Source organism: Suricata suricatta, chromosome 7 (assembly GCF_006229205.1).
Source record: "Suricata suricatta isolate VVHF042 chromosome 7, meerkat_22Aug2017_6uvM2_HiC, whole genome shotgun sequence".
NCBI lineage: Eukaryota > Metazoa > Chordata > Mammalia > Carnivora > Herpestidae > Suricata > Suricata suricatta.
In genome coordinates this window covers 130,166,037-130,187,670 of record NC_043706.1, presented here as the reverse complement: position 1 = coordinate 130,187,670, position 21,634 = coordinate 130,166,037, and the positions used below count along the sequence as shown (strand labels likewise).

The 21,634-nt window shown below is 45.3% G+C and overlaps 1 protein-coding gene across 2 annotated transcripts in view; it reads right to left on the bottom strand.

Annotated features, from left to right (window-relative positions):
* MTHFD1L (methylenetetrahydrofolate dehydrogenase (NADP+ dependent) 1 like) overlaps positions 1 to 21,634 on the bottom strand; it is a 174,159-nt gene that overhangs the window by 139,529 nt on the left and 12,996 nt on the right. For both annotated transcript variants that reach the window (XM_029945150.1, XM_029945151.1), the window contains exons 7-10: positions 13,510 to 13,621; positions 6,398 to 6,489; positions 4,555 to 4,652; positions 1,834 to 2,007 (exon numbers count right to left, since the gene is read on the bottom strand). In XM_029945150.1, the coding sequence (XP_029801010.1) occupies positions 1,834 to 2,007; positions 4,555 to 4,652; positions 6,398 to 6,489; positions 13,510 to 13,621 (476 nt within the window). The remainder of the gene's footprint in view (positions 1 to 1,833; positions 2,008 to 4,554; positions 4,653 to 6,397; positions 6,490 to 13,509; positions 13,622 to 21,634) is intronic.

Genomic DNA, 21,634 nt, shown 5'->3' with positions numbered 1-21,634 from the left:
CTGATGGCCCAGGCTGGAGACAAGCGGTGACAGGCGATGACAGAGCAGCTGAAGAGGGAGGTGGGAGCAGGGGAAGGGAAAGAAACACGAATAAATGATTTGACCATGAAAGAGGTGAAATTATGGATGACTGCAGTTTAAATCTTTATTTGCAGTTTTATAATTTTTTTAACTTCATTTATTTATTTTGAGAGAGAGAGAGCAAGCGCCGCGTGCTCAGGGTAGGGTCAGAGAGAGAATCCCAAGCAGTATCTGCACTGTCAGTGCAGAGGCTGATATGGGGCCTCAACTTATGAACAGTGAGATGGCGACCTGAGCCAAAGTCAAGAGTTGGATGCTTACCCCCGGAGCCCCTCTTTATTTTAAATATTCAATTTAAAACCCCTAGGGATTTTTCCTAAGGAGGTCATGGGATAAATGCACAAATATGCATGCCCAAGGCTGTTCCTTTTAGCACTGTTCACAATGGCGGGAAATGGGTGCCCATTTAAGTGCCCATCCACAGAGAGCTGGTTGAATAAATTGTGGAGGTCTCTACGATTTTTGTCAAATTGTTCTTTGGCCTGAATTTACTTGAAGAATAAGAAACACGCTGAAGGGTCAGCCACTGAGCCACCCAGGCCTTCACCGTGTTCGGGAGATGTGTGAAATGGAATCCACCCTCCTCCCAGGCATTTTTACTGCCTCTCCCCCCCAGTGGAATGTTCCGCAGTCGTGCAAAATGATAACAGCTCTACACCGTCTTGCATGGAGTGAGCTGGGCACGCAAGGCGTCCTCCGTGACTCATCAGGCTGCTTACAGATCAGCACATGTAAGATGATGCCATTCATGAAACATTATCTGGGTCAAGATGGTCTCTCATGTTCACAGCCCTTTCCTCTGGCCGATAAGATTTGGGATGTGTTCCTTTCTTGTTTATACTTTTCGGTATTTTGTTAAAGCTTAATGAGCATGTGTGACTTTAATAACCAGAAAAAGAAATAAGATGCTTACATTAATAATAAAAATATGTAAAAATGAAGTTCACCAAGAGTGAAGTCCAGCTATAAGAAATGTTTCTGCCTGTTAATAAACAGGTTTTGGTGCCTTAAGTCTTGGCCTATATATCATTAATAAGTCCTTGTAATGAAATTTCAAGACAACGGAGGAATTTAGATGGTCTCCTGATGTTCCCTCAGGACACACTGAAAAAATATTTGATATCCCTTGTTTTCTATCATTTTTCAGCCAGTGAGTGTATTTCTTTTTTTAAAAAGAGAGAAAATAAACATTCCTTTGCATAAAAACTATGCACATGTCTTTTATAAAATGACCCACACAAATGAAAATGGTCCTATGTTAATTCTGAAATGCAAGAAAAGAGAACTAATGAACTTCTCGAATACAAATACATAAATATTAAGCATATTAACAAGAAAACAATAACTTTGCACAATTAACTGTACATTTTCCATTAAAATGTTATTTCTGAATAGAACACAAAGACCCCCTACTCAGCTTAAGATAGTTTACCTTTCATTCTTATTTTGACTTTTACCATGAACAACTACATGAACAACCCAAGGGTGATCAAAACACAACATGAGGAACAAAAGATGAAATGCTGGATTAGGAACTCGTTACGCTTCCTAGTTTGTAGAGCAGGCGGATTTGTTTTCTACCGAAAACGAAAGCTTACCTTGTGTCAAATGAAGGAATGCCAAGTGAAGTGGACAAGAATGTCAAGTTTGAGAGAAGGATGGATTTGAGGGGGTGTGATGACAGATACAAATAGGCAAGAGAGATTTAGACGCATGCCTTCCTGGTAAAATAGATTTTAAAAGTAGTCTTACCCAGCTACTAACACGTATTTTCCATCGGCTTGATCCTTTAACCTTTCCAGCAGGGACAACCGCACTTTGGCTTTGCTTTTGCCATAGATTTCAATTTCATCTGCAAGCAATCCTATCTCCTTGGCAAGGACGTCCACGGCTTTTGGAGTCTGTGCTCTTGAAATCTCAAGGTCACTGGGGAGGGAAAACACAGAAGAGGCGAGAATCTCCTCAGCTTAGGTGGTCACTGCTAGAGAAGACACAGCCAGGCGCCGTGCCAACGATTCAATCCAAGCAGTTGCTTTGTGGTCCTCTCTCCCAAGGGGCATTCCATACAACGGCTAATAATTAATGTGCATTAAAAAAACGGTACATTTCTTTAGAGGATCAACTCCTCAAAACTCACGAGGATCCTCAAATTCTGCCCAGGTACAAAAATAAGCCCCTCTATTGTGGAAGAGAATTGCATACGACAGTGTGCCCTAACGCTTCCTTTAGGTACGAATCCACTATCCAGGAAGGGGCTTTCTGCAAGACCATCACTGTCTTCATTACCCACGAAGAGATGGGTTATTGCATAATGCTCTTCCCGGGCTAGCTGCGTGTGTCTGTTGGCTATTCAAAAAATGTGGAAATGCTATTTCGTTTTATCTGTGTCCACACTTTCCCTCTCTTATTCCTACTGCAGGTCCAAAGTCCTGTTTTAAAATATGTTATTAATTGCATAATCGTCAGTAAAAGGACCTAGTGCTCGAAGCTCAACTTCAGAAAAAGGAAAAGTTTAGAACTGCGAAGCGTCACTGGGCAAATAACTTATCCTATTTTACCAGCAGGCCGAGAACACGGCGGTCCACCTCGCTGGGGTGCTGTATGATGAGCGTGTGCTGGACTTTTCGGAAAGGCTTTCGGGGCTCCCGAACTCAGCTATGTGTTTTAACCAGGGTTCAGGCCATCCGTCCGCCGGACTGACCATCTGTTTGTGAGTAAGACGCGGCTGGCCCAAGACAGGCTTGGGAGAGCAGGCCTCAGAGACTCAGTGGGTCACAAGGGCTGACACTTGGAAGACAGCAGTGGCCTCGCTCACCCTGGAGCCCTTATTTTGGGGGCACAGCAGTGTCTACTGGCAGGCAGCCCTGGCTCTGACTTTTCTGTCTCTTGCTCCTGCTGATAATGGAGTCTGAGCCCTCACATTACTCTGTATTCTCCTCCACAACCCCATGGAAGTCTGATCTTGGTGCAAGAGGTAAAAAGCAAACCCACGTCCACTCTGGACTCTCTGAAGTGGACTACAGCAGCTTGGGGGGTGGGGGGCGCCTCCGCCCAGATACAGGCTGGGTTCCGTGCTTCCAGATGTGTCCCTGCTCCCGGCACCCCAGCATCTCCCACCCCCCCCGCCCCATCACTGCCCATGCTCCCACCTCATTTTGCCTTCCCGTCTACCCCTCTTTTCTCTTTCTCTCCTCCCCAAATCTGTTAAACTGCTCTTGGAAAACCTCCAGTGTTCTCTTCACTAGCTTAAGAACGACAGTGACATCGTTTTGTTTCGGGGGTAATTTAGAAATTATTCAGCCTGTCTTTCTTTCCCCTTTAGAAGCCAAATTCGGTTCAGCAATTAAAACACTTCTTCCCCTGAGTGGGATTTATTTAGATTTATGCAGTGACTTTGGTACACATTTTGGCAGAGTCCGGCTGAATTTTTTTTTTAGCACCCTGTAAGTAGAATGTACTCACTTACTTTTAAAAATTAAGGTCCTTTAACAACATTAGTAACTTCAAAAAATAAAATATTTTATGAAATAGACGGCACAACTACAGGAGTGAGATTACAGAGAATAAATAACATTCCCTGAGATTTACGCATGAACGCACACAGAAGGTGACTACGACATTCAGTCTATTTCAGCGGAGAAAGCATCGTGCAGTGGATATAAAGGAATCAGAGTTCCATTGTGGTCCAAGGAAACAGATCGAATCTAAAACCCAAGTGGTCACCAAAGGAAAAATGAGTCAATTCCTGGAGTTTTATCTACTGAGCACACCCTGGATGAGGAGGGTGGGGCCTGTCACGCCGTGGGGACAGCGGGGGGGACCCCGAGGAGGTTGGAAAACGCATCTCTCTGGCTCTGAGATCTGATGAATTATTCCTGCAGCACAGGATGTATTTCTAAATTCATGCAGAGAAAATATAGCTTACGCTTCATTAAATGCTGAAGAAAACACCCATCCAGACTGTCACAGAAAACCCTCAGACAGTAGTTCGGGATCTCTGTGCGCGGAGGAAAGCTGAACTCACTTCCCACACAGGATAGGGTCTGGTTTGGTCGGTCGTTCACCCTCAGAGCAGGCACCGACATGGCCCTGAAGACCACGCTGACAGATGAGCTGGGCATTTCTAACACTGAAAAGCATATTCCAAATACTGGATTACCATATCTGGTCAGATCTAAGGCACCAATATGTCATGGAGCACGGAGGAGAGAAAAGGATGCCATTTAAGACTGGAGACGCCATCGACAGGAAGCGTCCTGACTTCAGACATGAGGAAATGTACACCCTAGAGCTGACAGACTGTGGGAAACGTGTTCATTACTATTTAATTGTTAGGACTTAATAAAAAAACTGTGATTAGAGAAAATTATCCACTATCAAAGCCGCCCCAGGAGGCCCCAGCCCGATGGAGAACTCTGGAAGTCGGAGGCACTTTGGTGACCGGAGGTCAGGACAATGAAATCCCGCCAATACCTGGGGACTGGGGAGAGAGGCTGGAGTTTCAGGCAGTGGAGTCTCCACCTTGCGTGCTGCTGTTCCCGTAGCCACCTCCTTCCACTGCTGACCATGTTCTTCGAGGGACAGAAGGGAAAGCACGTTAGAGAAGCAGAGGTCGGCAGATTCTGACTCTAAACTATGAAAATGCCCTTCAGGGATGTCATGTCATGAAAAGGATCGCAAAGTTGCACAATAACCTACGTGCACATCAGGAGCAAGTTTATTCGCATGTAGAGTTGCGTTTTTTTTTTTCTTCTAAAAGGAAAATGTGAGCTATATGTACTTTTAAAATAGGTGAAGGGGCCCCTGGATGGCTCAGTCAGTTGAGCATCTGACTTTGGCTCAGATTATAATCTCACAGCTTGTGAGTTTGAGCCACGCATCGGGCTCTGTGCTGACAGCTCAGAGCCTGGAGCCTGCTTTGGATTCTCTCTCTTTCTCTACCCCTCCCCAATTCATGTTCTGTGTCTCTCAAGAATTAAACATTAAACATTAATTAATTAATTAATTAAAGATTAAAAATTAAAAAAGAAAGGTTAAGTATGCACTTAAGACATAGCATACTAGAATAAAATTAGAGAGTGGGTTCTTCACCTCAGTTAATAGAGAAAAATGAGGGAACTAGGAGAATGCATGGATGATGAGCTTGGATGCCCCGCTTCCAAAATCTGCAACACCATGCTAAGTCCAATCCTTTCAGAGTTGATATAATCGAACAAGAACACTGAATTGTTAAATGGTGATACACACAGGGAGACACAGAAATAAAATCTGGCTTAGGTAGAAACCCAACACATTATCCTTGTAAGAAAGTATTATATCCCATTTGAAATTACAAGTTTATTTGGGGGGGCATTTGGGTGGCTCAGTTGGTTAAGCGTCCAATTTCAGCTCAGGTCATGGTCTCAGTGTTTGTGGGTTTGAGCCCCACACTGACAGTACAAAGCCTGTTTGGGATTCTCTCTCTCTCTGTCTCTCTCTCTGTCTCTGTCTCTCTCTCTGCCCCTCCCTTACTGTTTCTCTCTTGCTCTCTCTCTCAAAATAAACTTTAAAAAGTTTTTTTCTTTTATAAAGGGAGGTTACTTATTTTTAGTTTATTTATATTGAGTTCAAGCCCCAAGTTGGGCTTGAGATCACGAGTCACACATTCTACCGTGAGCTAGCAAGGAGCCTTCTAGAAGAGGAGCCCCCAGAAAGAGGAAAGAACAGAGGAAGCGGTGGTGCTCGACTCTGATGGCGAGGTCACAACACCTCCTGGGCTTCCTCCCTGCCTTCTCCCACGGCGCACCCATTCTGGTGGGTGTCAGCTGCCACATCGCCGTCAGCTCTACTGAGCAGTCTGCCTGGCGAGCGCTGAGGCATCTTGCCAACAGCCAGTGAGGAATCAGTGCCAAGCGCCAACAGCCATGTGAGCGACCCATCTTGGAAACAGAGCCTCCAGCCCCAGTCAAGCCTTCGGATGACCTCTTGAGCAACCCCGAGACAGAACCACGCAGCTGAGCTGCTCCCACATCTGACCCACAAACAATGGGAGGCGATAAACTTTTATACCGTTTCAAGTTGCTGAATTTGGGGATAACTACAGACCCTGAGTCGAGTCTCCATCCCACACTTGTCGCGTAGCCAAAGGCAAGTTTTCCCAAGCCTCCATTTCCTTATCTGTCAAATGGGAATGACTTTCTCTCACAGGATTATGGTAAGACCTAAATGTCATTCTGCATGTGAGGTGTTTAACTCTGCATCTGCTCAACGGGAAACACTTGCAAAATGTTAACAACTGTTAATCAAAGCTCCAAACCCATTGCTGTGTGAAACAAACCTGGATCCGCAGGGCCGCAGCAAGGAGACTCACATCGCCCTCTGCAATGACATCATTAAAATGCACCCCAAGAGAGCCACATCCAAGCTTCCCTGTAAACAGGTTGGAGGGAAAAAAAGACGTTCAGGATACTGTCGTTTACAACCAATTGCTCCTAGTAACAAGCCAGCACACTGAGTGCCATTCTCATTTTCACTTAGAGGACGTCTTGGCGCAGATCCGGGTAGGTCACCAGGTCCTCGGCACAGACACACCGAGATAGACTGGATGAAAATCTTGCTTCTACCTCTAGCCAGCAACTGTGATGCTGGGCCTGTTAACTAACATGGGTAGTTGCAACCCCACAGGACTCTGAGAATTGAATGCGACAGGGTATGTCCAAGAGCTGGGCATCTGAGAAAAGCAATTTCACCAAGGTGTACGGCATACAGAAAGGGGGACTAAGATAAATAGCATAGTCGCCACCAAAGTGCCAGGTGAAAGGCCAGGCTTCCTTTGAGTGTCAAAAAAGTGAAATGATCAACTTCCCAAAGGAACTGAGAAACTGCGTTTTCAGAGATTAATTTTAGGGATTACCCAGCTTCCAGAACAGAGAGGTATTTGTACCAATTCTCCTTCTCCATTCTTTAGCTGATACTTTTAAAGGTTATGAGAATAAGCACACATGTACAATATTTTAGTCTATATCCTCCCTTAGAGAAAAGAAACATCTCTAATAGCAACTTTTTTGAATTAAGAAACTATTTTCCTCTATTTTGGACCACTCTACTTTTAAATTACCCATTTTGCTGACAGTCCTTTGCAAGAAAGAGCACAAAACACTTAAAGACGAAGCGTTTTGTGATGTTCTGCAGTCAAATGTATTAAGGGTGTTGGAAAATGATATCCCTCTGGTACTGTTTAGAGATTAATAACACTTCACAGTTTTATAAATCATATTTAGGCAAAAGCCAAGAGTCTAGAGAATGAGATTTGTTGTTTTGTTTGAACCACTAGAGATCTGATCTGAAGATCCTGTCCAACCATTATGGAAAAGAAATATTCTTCCCACATTTTTATCTCTATCTTTACATGACAAGGAAGGGAAAAGAAAAAAAAAACTACACTCCAGGAGCTAGTATCAATTATTTATGCAAATTCCCAGAACAGAATCCCAAATACCCATGCGAGTGAGGAATATTTCACCTCCAGTGCTCTGCCCATAATCTGTCGCTGCCTTGCATAAAATAGAAGGTGGCTAAAATCAACAAAGATTTTAAAACGCAACGTAAGACGTGCCTCCGCATGTATTTTAAACGTTGGAAGGATCTTACAGGATCCGATAGTTCTCTGTCTGAAAAAAGTTATCTGAATTTCAATAATGCTTTTAGTTTCATACTGTTTTCTTTTCCTTCTACTAACTTCCATCCTATAAAATTATGTTACTTGTTTTCTTTGTGGGAACATGTAAAATGGGGACCTCAAGGTGACTGGACAGAAGTTACTGTCACTTTCCTCTGTGCACACTTCGATATTTCTCAAGCTTTCTATCGTGAACACTGTATTGCTTCTGTCGCTCGGATCAATGTAATCTTCAAACATAGTTAAAAGTTCTGAATCCAGAGAGTTCGAAGCAATGGAGATGGTAACTCGGCATATCAGGAATACATTCTTAACCAACTTCGTGGCAAAGGAGAATTGAGAAAAGAAATCATTACCTCATCCCTCTGCCTGTGTAGACGCAGGGCTCCACCCAGAGGCTGTCCACACCCCGCCTGCCAAAGCTGTCTGCACTCAGCCCGCGAGGCCAGCGGGGGTCCCAGGGGTGCTGTCCCAAACCAAATGGGTCTTTTCACTTCCCACTAAAGACTCCCCATTAGCTCGTGGCTCTTCCAAGGATGGGTCAATGAATCACTTTAAAAGATGGCCTTTCATATAGAATTTTTTCTTGCTAACCAAACTTTCTGCAACACGAAAATTTAAGGCTAGCGTGTCATAATGCTTTCCCTGGAAATAAGAATAGAACTTTCCGTGACAGGACCTGCCCTTGGGACCACCCTGGGAACTTGGCCAGAATAAATGAAATGGGTGGGACAAGGCAAATTCTTCTTTGGTCTCTTTGGTGCCCTCTCTGCCGCAGGAAAACATTTCAGCTTTTCTACAGCCTGGCCCAGGACACCCTTCTTATCACAGAAGCGCCGTAGGAACCCCTAGGTTGAATTCTCAAATATTTTCTCATCCTCTGGGGGAACAAGTAACTCAAAAAAGCCTTACACGAAGTTTTGAAAATAGGAAAAGCTAAAGAAAACTACATATAAATGCAGATAACACTTTCAAAATCACTGGTGATTAGTTTTAAGAGAGCACACGTGCTCTCTCTCTCAAAAAAAAAAAAAAAAACCCAAAACAAAAAAACATCTGAATTCACTATCAAATAACAATGTTTTACTATTTTAACAGAATATAATGTAAGAATCTTCAAAAGAAAGGAGTATTATTAAAATATTAGTATCAGCATATATAAACAGCCCTCTTGAAATTACTGAAACCAAAGCAGGAAGGAATTAACACAGAGTTTTTTTTTTAATTTTTTTAATATTTTATTTATTTTTGATACAGAGAGAGACAGAGCATGAGAGGGGGAGGGGCAGAGAGAGAAGGAGACACAGAACTAGAAGCAGGCTCCAGGCTCTGAGCTAGCTGTCAGCACAGAGCCTGACGCGGGGCTCGAACCCACGAACGTGAGATCTGACCTGAGCCGAAATCGGAGGCTTAACCGACTGAGCCACCCAGGCGCCCCCAGAGTTTTACATTCTAAACAGCTTGAGACTTTCTCAAAAGTAAGAACATTGAATGTATCATACCGAGAAGCAGTTAAAATCTGAAACTAAAACCTGGCAAAAACATAGAGGTTCAAATCGTCCAGAATTTCCCTGGGAAAAAAACTTAAGGGAAACAGGTAATAGATATAATGGAATGCAGAATAACTGGAGTTCAGAATTCATAAGGAAGGATCTCTCTTTTGTCCTAAGTACAATGAGATGGTGATTAAATTACAGACCTGTCTAATTTCTCTAAAACTACTGTCTTACATTCTCCGAATCTTATTGGGAAGAATCCTTCGTTGGGCTTGATTTTCAAATACAGACTTACATTTCGCTAATAAGTCTGAGCTGTTTCGTGTGCTAGAGGTACGAGGCCAGTGAAGCAGAGGGAAGCAGGAGGAGCCACTTCTTGGCAGCTCCCATCAAAGAGGTGCTGAGAGGTGACAGCTCATGTATTCCTCTCAACGGCCCTGCTCCCATCTTACTCACAAGGAAACTGAAGATCAGAGAGCTTAGGTTATTTGCTCAAAGTCACACAGCTTGTAAATACAGTGCAATTAAGAGAAAAATGAAAACAAAAACAAAAACAAAAAACCCTTCTTCTTTTTGAGTGAGGTCAATCTGACTCCAAATTCCACGCTTTTCTCATTACATTAATTATGCTGTCTCCCTGTAGGGTCGTAAGGGGGATGGCTTGAGGTCCCCCAAGATCCCCCAGGCCATTAGCATGAACCTAAGATGCAGCCTGGGTTTCAGCTCCCACTCCACACCAAATACATGTATCTTCACCTCAAATGGTGCTGTTGGGGGCGCCTGGGTGGCTCAGATCAGCATCTCCCAAGGTGGTGAGTCTGAGCCCCGCCTTGGTGAGTAGGAGCCCTGCTTTGGGTAAACCCTGCTTCTCCCTCTCTCTGCCGCTTGTCCAACATGCACCCTTGCTCTCAAAATAAACAGATGACAGATAGATGGATAGGCAGAGAGAGAGAGAATGATTCTGTCTACTCCTCTGACCCACAAAATTGTTGTTTGGCTTCTGTTCTCTGGGCACGAGACCTAAGACCAGCTCTCCTTCGTCCCATGTAGCACATCAGGAAGTAAGTCTTCATATGAGGGTATGAAATGGTCTTGCTTAGGATGAATTCTGCTCCTTAGGAAGCAGAGCATTACAGAATCATAGCTTCTTTGATTTGAAATTTAATAATTAAAAACTAGGAATTCTTATAGCTAGAAAACTGAACATGAACACGTATCTCTTCTAAATCTAAGTATTAGACTCATGCCACAGAAGAGTGAACAGATCGGACAAGTCAGGTGTAACTGTTTTCCGAGAACTGCATATGGGATGTTAGCCATCACCAAAATCTCTCCAGGGGCTGGCTCTGTACAATGACCTCATTATAAATCACCGTATCCCATCTACTTTTATGGACCACTGAGTATGCAAATTTCATCATAAAACCCTGCCTTCGCCCAAACGCCAGTTGATTAAGAATTCTTTGGCTCCTAAGTATGAATAAAAGCACCTTTTCTTTTAATAATGCTTTCAAAAATCTGTTTCCTTAAGGTGGCAAGGTTATGCAAAAAAGAGAGAGAAGAGCCTTTCTTCAATCGATGCACAGATTAAAGTTTCATGCTAATCAAAGTTGCTAAAATTAAAATGGACTATCAGGAAATTAAATGCTATGATAAATAGTACTGACTGCAAAACGTTCATCTATTTCATTGGGAGAACATTTTTCCTCTTTGTCTTTGCCCCGTCAGCTTTGTTTCTGAATGGGAAACAAGTTCAAGGAGATGTCTCTGCATCTATAACTAACTTAACGGTGCAATCAGAGTACAATTCTGAGTCCAGGTTTATTCATTCATTCAACACCCAGTATTTATTGAGCATGTACTAGGTGGGGCACTGGGCATGCAAAAATCAAGATGACAACTACTAGTTCTGGACCAGATAAATTTAAAATAAACCCCAGTCAGTCCTACATACAGAATCAGTCAAAATATACTTAATGCCTTGGTCTCCTCACCCTCACCCCAGGAGGGTGGTTATGTTAAACCTACTGTTTTTATGAATGTCATTAAAAAAAGGAAAGGTCCCCAAAACAAACATACTAAAAATATGGCACAATTTCACTAAAAAATAAATATATATACTCTCACCTTCATATAATCATAGAGCTCAAAGGGATTCCAAAGAACGTTGAATAGACTATCTCTAGCCAAGATTATAACAAAATTGTCCTAAATACATGAACTCTAATTCAAAGGAAACAGCAAGTAAATAAAAGAGCCAAGAACATTTATTTAAAAAAACATAGTCAGGGGCACCTGGGTGGCTCTGTTGGTTGAGCGTCTGACTTCAGCTTGGGTCATGATCTCCCAGCACATGTGTTCGAGCCCTGCAGCGGGCTCTGTGCTGAAAGTACAGAACCTGCTTGGGATTCTCTCTCTTTCCCTGTCTCTTTGCCCCTTCCCCACGCATGCTTTCTCTCTCTCAAAGTAAATTTTTAAAAATAAATAAATAAAAGAACATAAAGTCCAAACTGACTTTCCTAATCTAAATTCTGAGCAGAGAGCAAATCTGCCATTCCCATCATTTATGGGTCAGGCACTGGTTTTCTCAGGCAGGGAAAGAAATGGATAGCCTGAAACTACATACATTTCAAAAGAGTTATTTAGTGCAAGTCTTCTGGTTGCTAAAAAGATCGATTAATCCTACATTCGCATTATATTCTACCTCTGATTGCTTCATCCATCTATGTGATGAATGAAGGGCCAAGCACAAGGGCATTCTGGGAAATACCTGAGCACTGTCCCTTGCACACTCTAACCCACCCCAGCCTCCTTCAGCCCCAAGGAGCTGTTAATCTGATTGGTTAATTGGGGGGGGGGCGGGGAGAACACTTCCTACAGGGGTGGGTCCATTATTTTTCTTTTTGAAGAAACAGTTACATGAATTTCAGTAACACTTTTACGATCTCATTTTCTTCCTTCTATTACATTCCAATCAAATTAAGGTTAGTGCATTTTTTGTGGAAAAATGTAAAATGGTTATCCCAAGGTGGCTGGACCAGAAGTTATATATATAATTATATACTATATATCATTTGATACTGTTCTCTATGTCGCTTTCTTGGGGGGTGGTCTAGGTTTCAAGGTCTAGAACTCCAGTGTGGTCCTGGCAGAAAGAGGGTAGAGGCCTCTCCACCCACTTTGGCTCAGCTTCTGACCAGCTCTGAGGGAAAACACTGTGCTCCAGGCCTGCTCACCATAGTCCTCTCCAATGCTGAAATCTAAACACAGGATCCTCAGGACGTGAAAAGGTGCGCTAGGTATGGTGCAGAACTTTCTTAGCCTCTGAGTGTCCTTCTGTGAATGAGAGGAAAAAAGGGAATCCCTCTGGGCTTGATCCTACCAGCTCTTCAGCTGGATGCCTGGTGTGGGCACAGCCTGAGCTCCTCTGAAGGCGGGGCCGGTGTGGGCCAGGGCACTCCTGGGTCCTGTGGTGAAATGCCACCATAAGACCACCTCTATTTCTTTTTTTTTTTTTTAATGTTTTATGTATTTTTGAGAGAGAGAGTGGGAAAGGGGCAGAGAGCGAGAGGGAGACGCAGATTCCGAAGCAGGCTCCAGGCTCAGCAGTCAGCACAGAGCCTGATGTGAGGCTGGAACCCATGGACTGTTAGATCATGACCTGAGCTGAAGTCGGACACTCAACCGACAGAGCCCTGCAGGTGCCCCGGACCCCCTGCTTCTGACAGTGACTTTCACACTGCTCTGAGGTGCCTCGGGGGCTCCCAGGAAGTGTCTGAGGGGTCACGGCGAGGGGAAATCAGGGAGACCCGGGGACTGGTCCCATCCCTCCCAGCAACTGTTTTCATCTGCTTTTACCTGGTAAAGTTCATGTAAGATTTCTTTGGGAGAATGGATTCTACTTCATTGTAGAAGACTAAAAACCCCTATTTCTAGTTTACCCCACACACGGACACACGATCTACTTCGGGTCACTGCTGACTGGACTCCCCATCGCTAGAGGCCAGCAGGGGCATGTCTCTCTGAGGGCCAGGCGGGGGGGGGGGAAGCTACTGCTCTTAGCCTCTCAACTTCCCTTTGCCCAACAACACGATTTCAATATCACGTAACCCAAATGGTAGGCACGTGAACGGTCACAGTTTCTTCTCCTGTGTACGTACGAATGTTCGCGGTGACCAACCTCTCGGGGAGCATCCTCTCCTCTGAAAAAGGTTAAGCATTTCTCTAATACTTCCCTGTTTTCATCTGCGGCCCAAGGTTAAGACATTGACCCACCTAATAGGAAGTCGTGGGAACAGTTGAGAACCGTAGTTCCTGGCTGGATCCAAGAAAGGGGAACATCTTCCGGCTTGGGGGAGCCTACGACCACAATATCGGCCTCGTGAAGCTGGAAAGAAATGGAAAATACGTGATTTTTGTTTGAATCTGTGGCAGAGACACAGGCCTGGAGATCCGTGTCAACACGGACCTCAGCGCCACAGGTAACTAATGCGTGTCCGGAGGTCAGTGCCACGCCATCTTCACTAGCGTGGGGATGCGGCCCGAATCAGCACAGAGTGTGACCGTCCTATCTAGAAAGAAAAGGGGGTAGAGGTTCTTCCGGGCACTCAGTTCGGCGTGAACGCTGTGCGCGGCCTCACCATCCGTGTTTTCCTCGCTGACTGCAACAGAGAGGAAGGATGGGGCCGAGTAAACGCCCAGTTGTAAGTGGAGACAGTGAGATGCTGGGGTGGGGGATGTCCCGACTCGCATGGCAGCTCGGGGGGATGCCGGGGGCTGTTGTAGGGAGGCCTCTTGAAGATCTGGCCAGTTTGGGGGGCCTGCTGGCCTATATAACTGCACGCTCAAAATTAGACCCATCTGGAACTTTTACTGGATCTACGGGAGGATTTTCAAGAGCTCAGAAAGAATCTCATTTTCCTTAAGGCTCTGCTTAGTCTCCTGTCAAACTGTTTTTTTTGAGAGAGAAAGGAAATGAATTGGACTATTACTACAAAATACATTCACCATGTCCGTCCTGTCCGAGTCTGATAACACGGGGCTGGAGGGACATGTCTGGTAGGAAGGCGACATCTAGAAGCAGGGAAATCAATTGGCTCAACCAAAGAATGACCATCTGTCCCCAGAGAAGCAATGAGGAGGAGGGTGCCAGGCGAGGGAGAAATCTGAGACCCTGTGGCAGAAAAGAGCTGTGGCTGCACCTGTCGGCTATGTGGGTGGGTGTTACTACACCCATTTAAGAGACCAGGAAACTGAGGCTCCGAGAGTGTGAGCCTCTCTCTGGTGTGTCCTGTCCCCCCCCAGAGGAGCCAGTGTTGGATGCTCAGTGGGGGAGTCAGAGGACGCTGCAGCCCTCCGCTCTCCCACACTGCTTTCCTCCCTCCCTAGCCTTTTCCACAGACGTCCGTTCCCTGCAAATGACTGCAGACTCTTTAGAATCAGACAGACAGAGGAGGGGGAGATGAAACACAAACCACCCACCACCCAAAGTCCCTGGAAATGAACGTGCTCCATGCACCCTCATCCGTTCTCCGAGTGGACGGGCTGATGGCTCAAGGGCTCAGGGACGCGCCCAGGCAGCAGCTCGGCCTAAAAGTCTGCAACGCACTTTGGGCAAGAGGATGCATCAGCGATCGTCTCTTAGAAATCTCGGGAGGAGAGACAGCAGCGAGTGGAAGAAAATCCATGACAGTCCTACCTGGTTTATGAAGAAAAAAGCCAGAATCTAGAATGGTGCCGAGCTCCCTTGACAGAGGAGGAACACAGTAACAATTTAAATGGCATGTCTTTTCAAAGAGCCGATAGAGCTAACTTTTAAAATGAACATCCCAGAAACTCGGATGGATTTGATCACACCAATTGGGAAAAGGGAATTAACATTCGAGGAGTACCACTAACGAGTCACACAGTGCTGACTGCTTTTCGGTGCCGCACTTCCTTAAGGCCCAGGAAGAAGAATGCACTGAAACAGTGTCAAAGTGAAACGACTAAATTAATCGCATTAAAAAGAAGCGAAGTCTCTACGAAAACTATCCTTTTATGTTTTGGGGTCACAACACTGTGAAATGCAATGAACTCTAGTGTGTTAATGTCACATGTTCTCTGTAGATAGACCTGAAAAGCAGGTAGGTTCTTGGGTGATGTTATATTTAGGGGCAAAAAGTGTTCTTCTGGAAAGGGGATTTTACGTACTTCAATAAAAAGTTTCTTCACGTTCCTATACCACTGCAGATATTCAACTACAGTAAGCCTCAAGAGAAACTCAGATGTTTAATGCCTGTTGGAAATGATCAGCAGATGAGAAACGCCATTTTGCTACATTGTCATGCACACTAGCAGCAAAAACACCACGCGTTAAAACTTCTACAAAAAGGACCATACACGAGGCTGAAACATTCATTTTGGAAAAAGCCAAGGATCACAGGTTCACATGAGTCCCCTAAGAACACTTAGTTTCCTACACATGGTGTCTTTGAAACAACCTGTTCTTTTCATTACCCATAAATCTCCGGAATCTCGTGCCCCTCCCCCCACTCCATATTTAAACACAACTCCGAAGTGCGCTGTGCTAATAAGCAACTGGACGACAGTTACTCCCACGGAGAAAAGACAAAAATCTCTGCCATTAGTAATGATCACATTGGAGATGTTAATTCTTTCTGGAAAGGAAAACTGCTAGATGCTTAAATCAATAAATAACCCACTGGGGACCAGGGAAGCGTTTAATGAGCTAAAGAATTCAAGGAAAATTTTCATTCTGCTGGCTGTTTCTACTTTCCTCCTCCCAAATGGGAAAGACCCTGGCCAAAGCCTGGCTTGCAACTCTACCTCCGAACAAAATATTGCTTTCTCTGCTGAGGCTTGGAGGAGAAGCTGCTTACAGAGTCCTGCCCATTCCCCAGGTGGAAGACCAAATGTTAAAACAATAATAAGACATGGATGTGCTGACGTTGGACGGGGAGCATGTGGGAGTCACGTAGAGGGGAGATACCACGAAAACTCTTTTTCTCTACGTCATTGATTTTTAAGAGCAGGGGGCAAGCGTCCAAAAATGGAGAGAGGAGATGGAGGACAGATGTGATTTGCAAAATTATAAAGGACATCATGATTTTGTATTTACCAAAAAAAAAAAAAAAAGCATTTTAAAATGCAAACTATAGAAAGGACAGTCCCACCGTGTTGGCTAGAAGATGGAATTTATCTCCCAATATCGATGTGACCGGAAAGGGCACATGTGGGAATCCCAGGTATGAGATATGTCTCTATTTGGAAAGCTGGGATGGTTTAAAAAAGAGAGGGGGTGGAAAGATAGGTTTTGATGCATCGTGATTATTATATTACCTGAGACCTAGAAAACCTGTTAACTGTATTCTTCAAAAGTTATCGACACAATTCAGAAAACAAAATTCAAAAAAATAAAAATAAAAAATCAACAGGTCCCTTCTCCAGCAAGGATGAGCCTCTGAATGAAGTCACAACTGCTTGAGAGAAAGAAGGTCTGGATTCGTTAGGGAACAGACTGGCTCAGGGGCCAGCTCTCAAGTGCTGGGCGGGGCAGACATTGACAGAGGTCACTAAAGAGCCGAAAATAAAACTTCCTGCCTACGTAATTTTAGAACCAGGATCTACAAGATGGAGGGGAACAGGGCAAACCCCTGGGATGCGGAAATGAGATGATGAAACATTTAATTTCTACTTCAGTTGCCCACACAGGCATTCTTGATCCATCTCCGCACACGCGCTGGGCACTGTCACACACAGCACAGGGACGGGGCTGAGGACAGGTCGGCTTGGCCTTGTTCTTCCACTTTCGGTGAACTGGGCCCCACGGTGGTCTGTGTGAGCCTGGTCATGAGGCTGTGAGGTCAAATGTCCCACAGCTCAGTCTTCCCAGCGCTTTGCAATGAGAAGTGTCCGTGAAATGTCATGTGGCGCAGAGGCTCCTTGACTATCTCATGGCAAGTCCTAAAAAGTGTTAGTTTTTCTTCTTTAAAGAGAGAGAGAGAGAGAGAGAGAGAGTGGGGGAAAGGGCAGAGGGAGAGAGAGAGAGAGAGAGAATCCCAAGCAGCCAAGCAGGCTCAACGGTGTGGGACCCCAACACAGGGCTCCATCCCACAACCCTGGGATCATGACCTGAGCTGAAATCAAGTCAGATACTCAACTGACTGAGCCACCCAGGCACCCGAGGTACTTTTTTAAATGTTTATTTTGGAGAGAGAGAGAGACAGAACACAAGAAGGAGAGGTGGGAAGGAGGGAGGGAGAAGGAGAGGGGGAGAGGGGGAGAGAGAGAGAGAGAGAGAGAGAGAGAGAGAGAGAGAGAGAGAGAGAATCTGAAGCAGGCTCCAGGCTCCCAGTTGACAGCACAGAGCCTGACGTGGGGCTAGAACCCACAAACCAAGAGATTATGGCCTGAGCTGAAATTGGATGCCCAACCAACTGAACCACCCAGACGCCTAAGGTTTTGGGGTTTTTGGGGTTTTTTTTTTTTTAATGAAACGTCACTTTTCTTTCTATAAATGCCAAGTTTCCAGTGTTGCTGATCTTTTCTTGCTACTGACCAGGAGCTGTTGGACTGGGCCACTCTAGTTGTCCTCACACCATCGGACGTGTTTTAGGGACGTGTTTTTACTCCGGGTGCTGGACTGAGAATGAGCTGGAGGCACAGGAGCGAAACATGCAAGAGGAGACATTTGGTAGGAAGCTGGATGCATGGGGTACCCAGGGTGGTCAGGGAGGAGGGGAGGTGGGCTGGGATTCATCAGCATAAGATACAGTTAAATCCAGAAACATAGAGATCTGGGAGAAACAGTGGGAATGAAAGGGGCCTTAAGTACATTCCTGGGAGTATTCAGCTTCAATGGTGAGAGAAGCAAATGGTGACCCGGGTGTGGCCCAGGGGTAGGAAGAATGGTGGAGTCCTGGAGGTGAAGGGGAGAGGGGGGCATGGCGGACAGACTGGAATGACGCCCCGTGGCCAAACAAACTAAAAGGAAAAAAAAAAATTCCTTTTTTGTCAATTAGGAATTTATCAGTGACTTTCCTACAGAAATGGGCATTAGCAACTATGCCTGGCAAATTCCTGCCTTTGGAGTCCAGCGTGTTCCCTGTAGGTGGAGACTTCACTAGCTGCGCGTTTCCTGAGCACAGTCCCTGTTTATTCTTAAACCATTCTAACTTAGAGCGAGAGAGTCTAACTTTTTATTTCAATTAACTGAGCATCTCCATAGGACTACAGCTTTGTACCTAATGGATCAATGTCCACATTTTCCTGAAATATTAAGCATGCTGTCAAATAGAAACGTTAAAATAACGGTGTAAGTACTCCAAAATAAGAATGTCAGACCACTTTGATTCAGATACTGTAATACTCTGGCAACATAAGAGAATTTCCAGCAAAAGGTATTCTCCCCACCCCCTTTCACAGACACCCCAGTGATCTCATCCTGGAAGAATTCTCCTTTTGGAAACTGGCTATGTGTCTTTCTTCCACTCTCCTCTGTGATTGGGACAGATCGTTGGCTTTTACAATCAAGCCCTATCTTGTAGTTATTTCATAAATCCGACTGACTACAAGCTAAATGCATGGCCCGGGATTATGGCTGTAGCATGGATCTACCAACTTTGAGAGCAGATCAAAGTAGATAGTAGATCCCCCATGGATGATAAATAATCTTCCGTTCTCTCTTACTTCACCATTCCACGTACTTATGCTCAATGTATGAGAAGAGAACCAAAGAGAGTCACTTGTGTCCAGAATGACAGAAAGACATTTACTCCCTCTTCCAGTGCACTTGATAGAGACGTGGGTTATAACAAATGATGAAAGGAAAGCACAATCTCCTATCTAGTAATGGGTGAACTTGGAATGACTTATAAAAAATAACTCCCGGGGCGCCTGGGTGGCTCAGTCAGTGAAGCGTCTGACTTTGGCTCAGGTCATGATCTCACAGTTTGTGAGTTCAAGCCCGGCATCAGGCTCTGTGCTGAGCCTGAAGCTCAGAGCCTGGAGCCTGTTTCGAATTCTGTGTTTCCCTCTCGCTCTGCCCCTGCCCCACTCATGTTCTGTCTCTCTCTCAAAAATGAATAAATGTTAAAAAAATTTTTTTAAGGATGCCTGTGGGATTATAAACTGTTAGAATAAAACAAGAATGAACTCAGCACCAGTCTAACGTCTTGGGCCTTGGTCTCCCCCATATTCCCCACCTGCACTGTCAGGTATGTGCGGGTGTAAAAGATTCAACTTTAAAGGGACTTTTAAAGACTGGGTTTTGTGATGATCTGGAATGAGAGAGGGCTCGGGACAGTGGCTAAAATTCTAGGCTGGGGACGCCTGGGTGGCTCAGTCAAAGTATGACTTCAGCTGAGGTCATGATCACACGGTTTGTGGGCTCAAGCCCCACCTGGGGATCCACGCCGACAGTGCAGAGCCTGCTTGGGATTCTCTCCCTCTCCCTCTGCCTCTCCCCCACTCACCCTTTCTCTCTCTCTCAAAATAAATAAACTTAAAAAAAAAAAAAGCTGTAGTGCTAGCTCCATTAAAAAAAAGTCTCTTTGCTTCCCTGAGTCTCAGCCTCCTCATCTGTGGTATGGGGACAAAGAGGGTCCCGCAGGCAGGAAAGCGGCAGAATCAAGGCGACAGCAGAGCCCTGTGCCTGGGTCACAGCAGTCACGAACTCGTGACAGCGTGAGCTGTCATTACCACCGTTACCCTCGGTCACTAGTTCAAGCGTGTAGTTATTAGGCTCACCAGATACCTTGGAGGCCAGGAGACAGCAGGGTGACCTGTGTAAAGTGCGGGAAATAAAAAGGGTGTGAACTGAGAATTCTACACCCAGTGAAAAGGGAGTCTGACAGCAAGGGAGGAAACACAGGCGTGTGTTGACAAAAGCTCTAGTACATGACCGCTAGACCCGTCCTGTAGGAAGTGCAGGGAGACCTCCAGGGAGAAATGGGGGGACCCTTGCCATGAACTCCAAGCCCTATGAAGAAACACAGATCTCCAGAAAAACCAGTATGGCCGTATTTTTGGTAGGTAATGATTATGTTTGATTTCCTGCAGGACTTCAGAGGCAAATGCATTAAAAATTCAGATATCCAATCATGCAACTCACTAATCTCATCCAGTTTAAAAGCTAGGATTTTTTCCAATCTTTGGAAAAAAAGATTTTTTGGGGGGGGGGTCAAGATTTCGTATGTACAATACAAATACATTCAGAATTTTCCAATCCGCTTTTAAAAGCCTTTTATAAGCCATGCCACCTAGTGAATGTGAACTAGAAACGACTTTGTGATCGTTTAGCTCTGCTCAAAAAAAAGGACACACTTTGATCTTTCAAATGGGAAAACCTTATATTTTTCCCTTCTTGTGTTAGCACGAGTTTTGAGGGTCTCTGTGCTCAGAAGGAGAAATGAGATCCCCTGAGAAAAACAAAGTAAAACGGTTCTCTTATTTCTGGGTTATTCCTTATACACACAGCTGGAGGCCATTTCACGGCCGGCCTCCAGCTGTGTCTAACCACAAATTCAGGAGGCTCTCCTGCTGGCAGTGTGAGTTAGGGGGTGTGCACACCGAGCCCCGAAGGGCTGGTCAACCTCACTTCCCCGGAGAGGGGTACCACTCCAGCTCATAAATACTAGACGCAGAACATCGTCTCCCTTGAAATTGCTTTTGGCATCAGGGTGAACTCACCAGGGTGTGGAAGAGATAAGCCAGTTCTCACTGGGCGGGGGGCCCTGTCCGGTCCCCACATCGGGGAGCCATTCCACGCCAGGGGTCTGGGAAGCTGAGTGTGGGGTCTGAGTCTGGGTCTGAGTCTGCCCTGTCCAAAACCACCACGGCCGGTGCTCTGGGTCAACGACATCCCGTGTCCCAGAGCACGCGGCTAATTTGGACAAATGCCCAGACGCTCTTCCACTCTCCCCCATGCAGATGCATAACGTTGCAGAGCCCAGAAGTGACGCTCACAGCAGAGCAGGAAGCTTATTCTTATTTTTCAGTGATGCACTCAGATGGGCATCAAAGGCCAAGCTACAGAAACACCGAAGTCTACTCCACTGTCCAGGAAAACTCTAAGAAGGCACATCTCGTTCTCCATGCTCAGGCTCCACAGAGATCTTATGCGTAAGCAGAATCCATTTCTATTTAAGTAAACTCTAGGTAACCATCCCTCAACACTGTAGGAAGGAATAATATTCCTGTAAGGAGTCATTAGTTAACGAGGAACCCCCCACCCCCACCCCGCCACCAAACACAACCTGACGCAGAGTGGCTTCCGAGGAACAGAGAACTCACGGGAAGGAAGAAGTCCAGAGCCGTGGAGCGACAGCTCTCTGTTACAACGTTGGGAATACTCCTGGTGAAAACCGGGGTGAGCTTGGCACCCACTCTCTCTGAGACA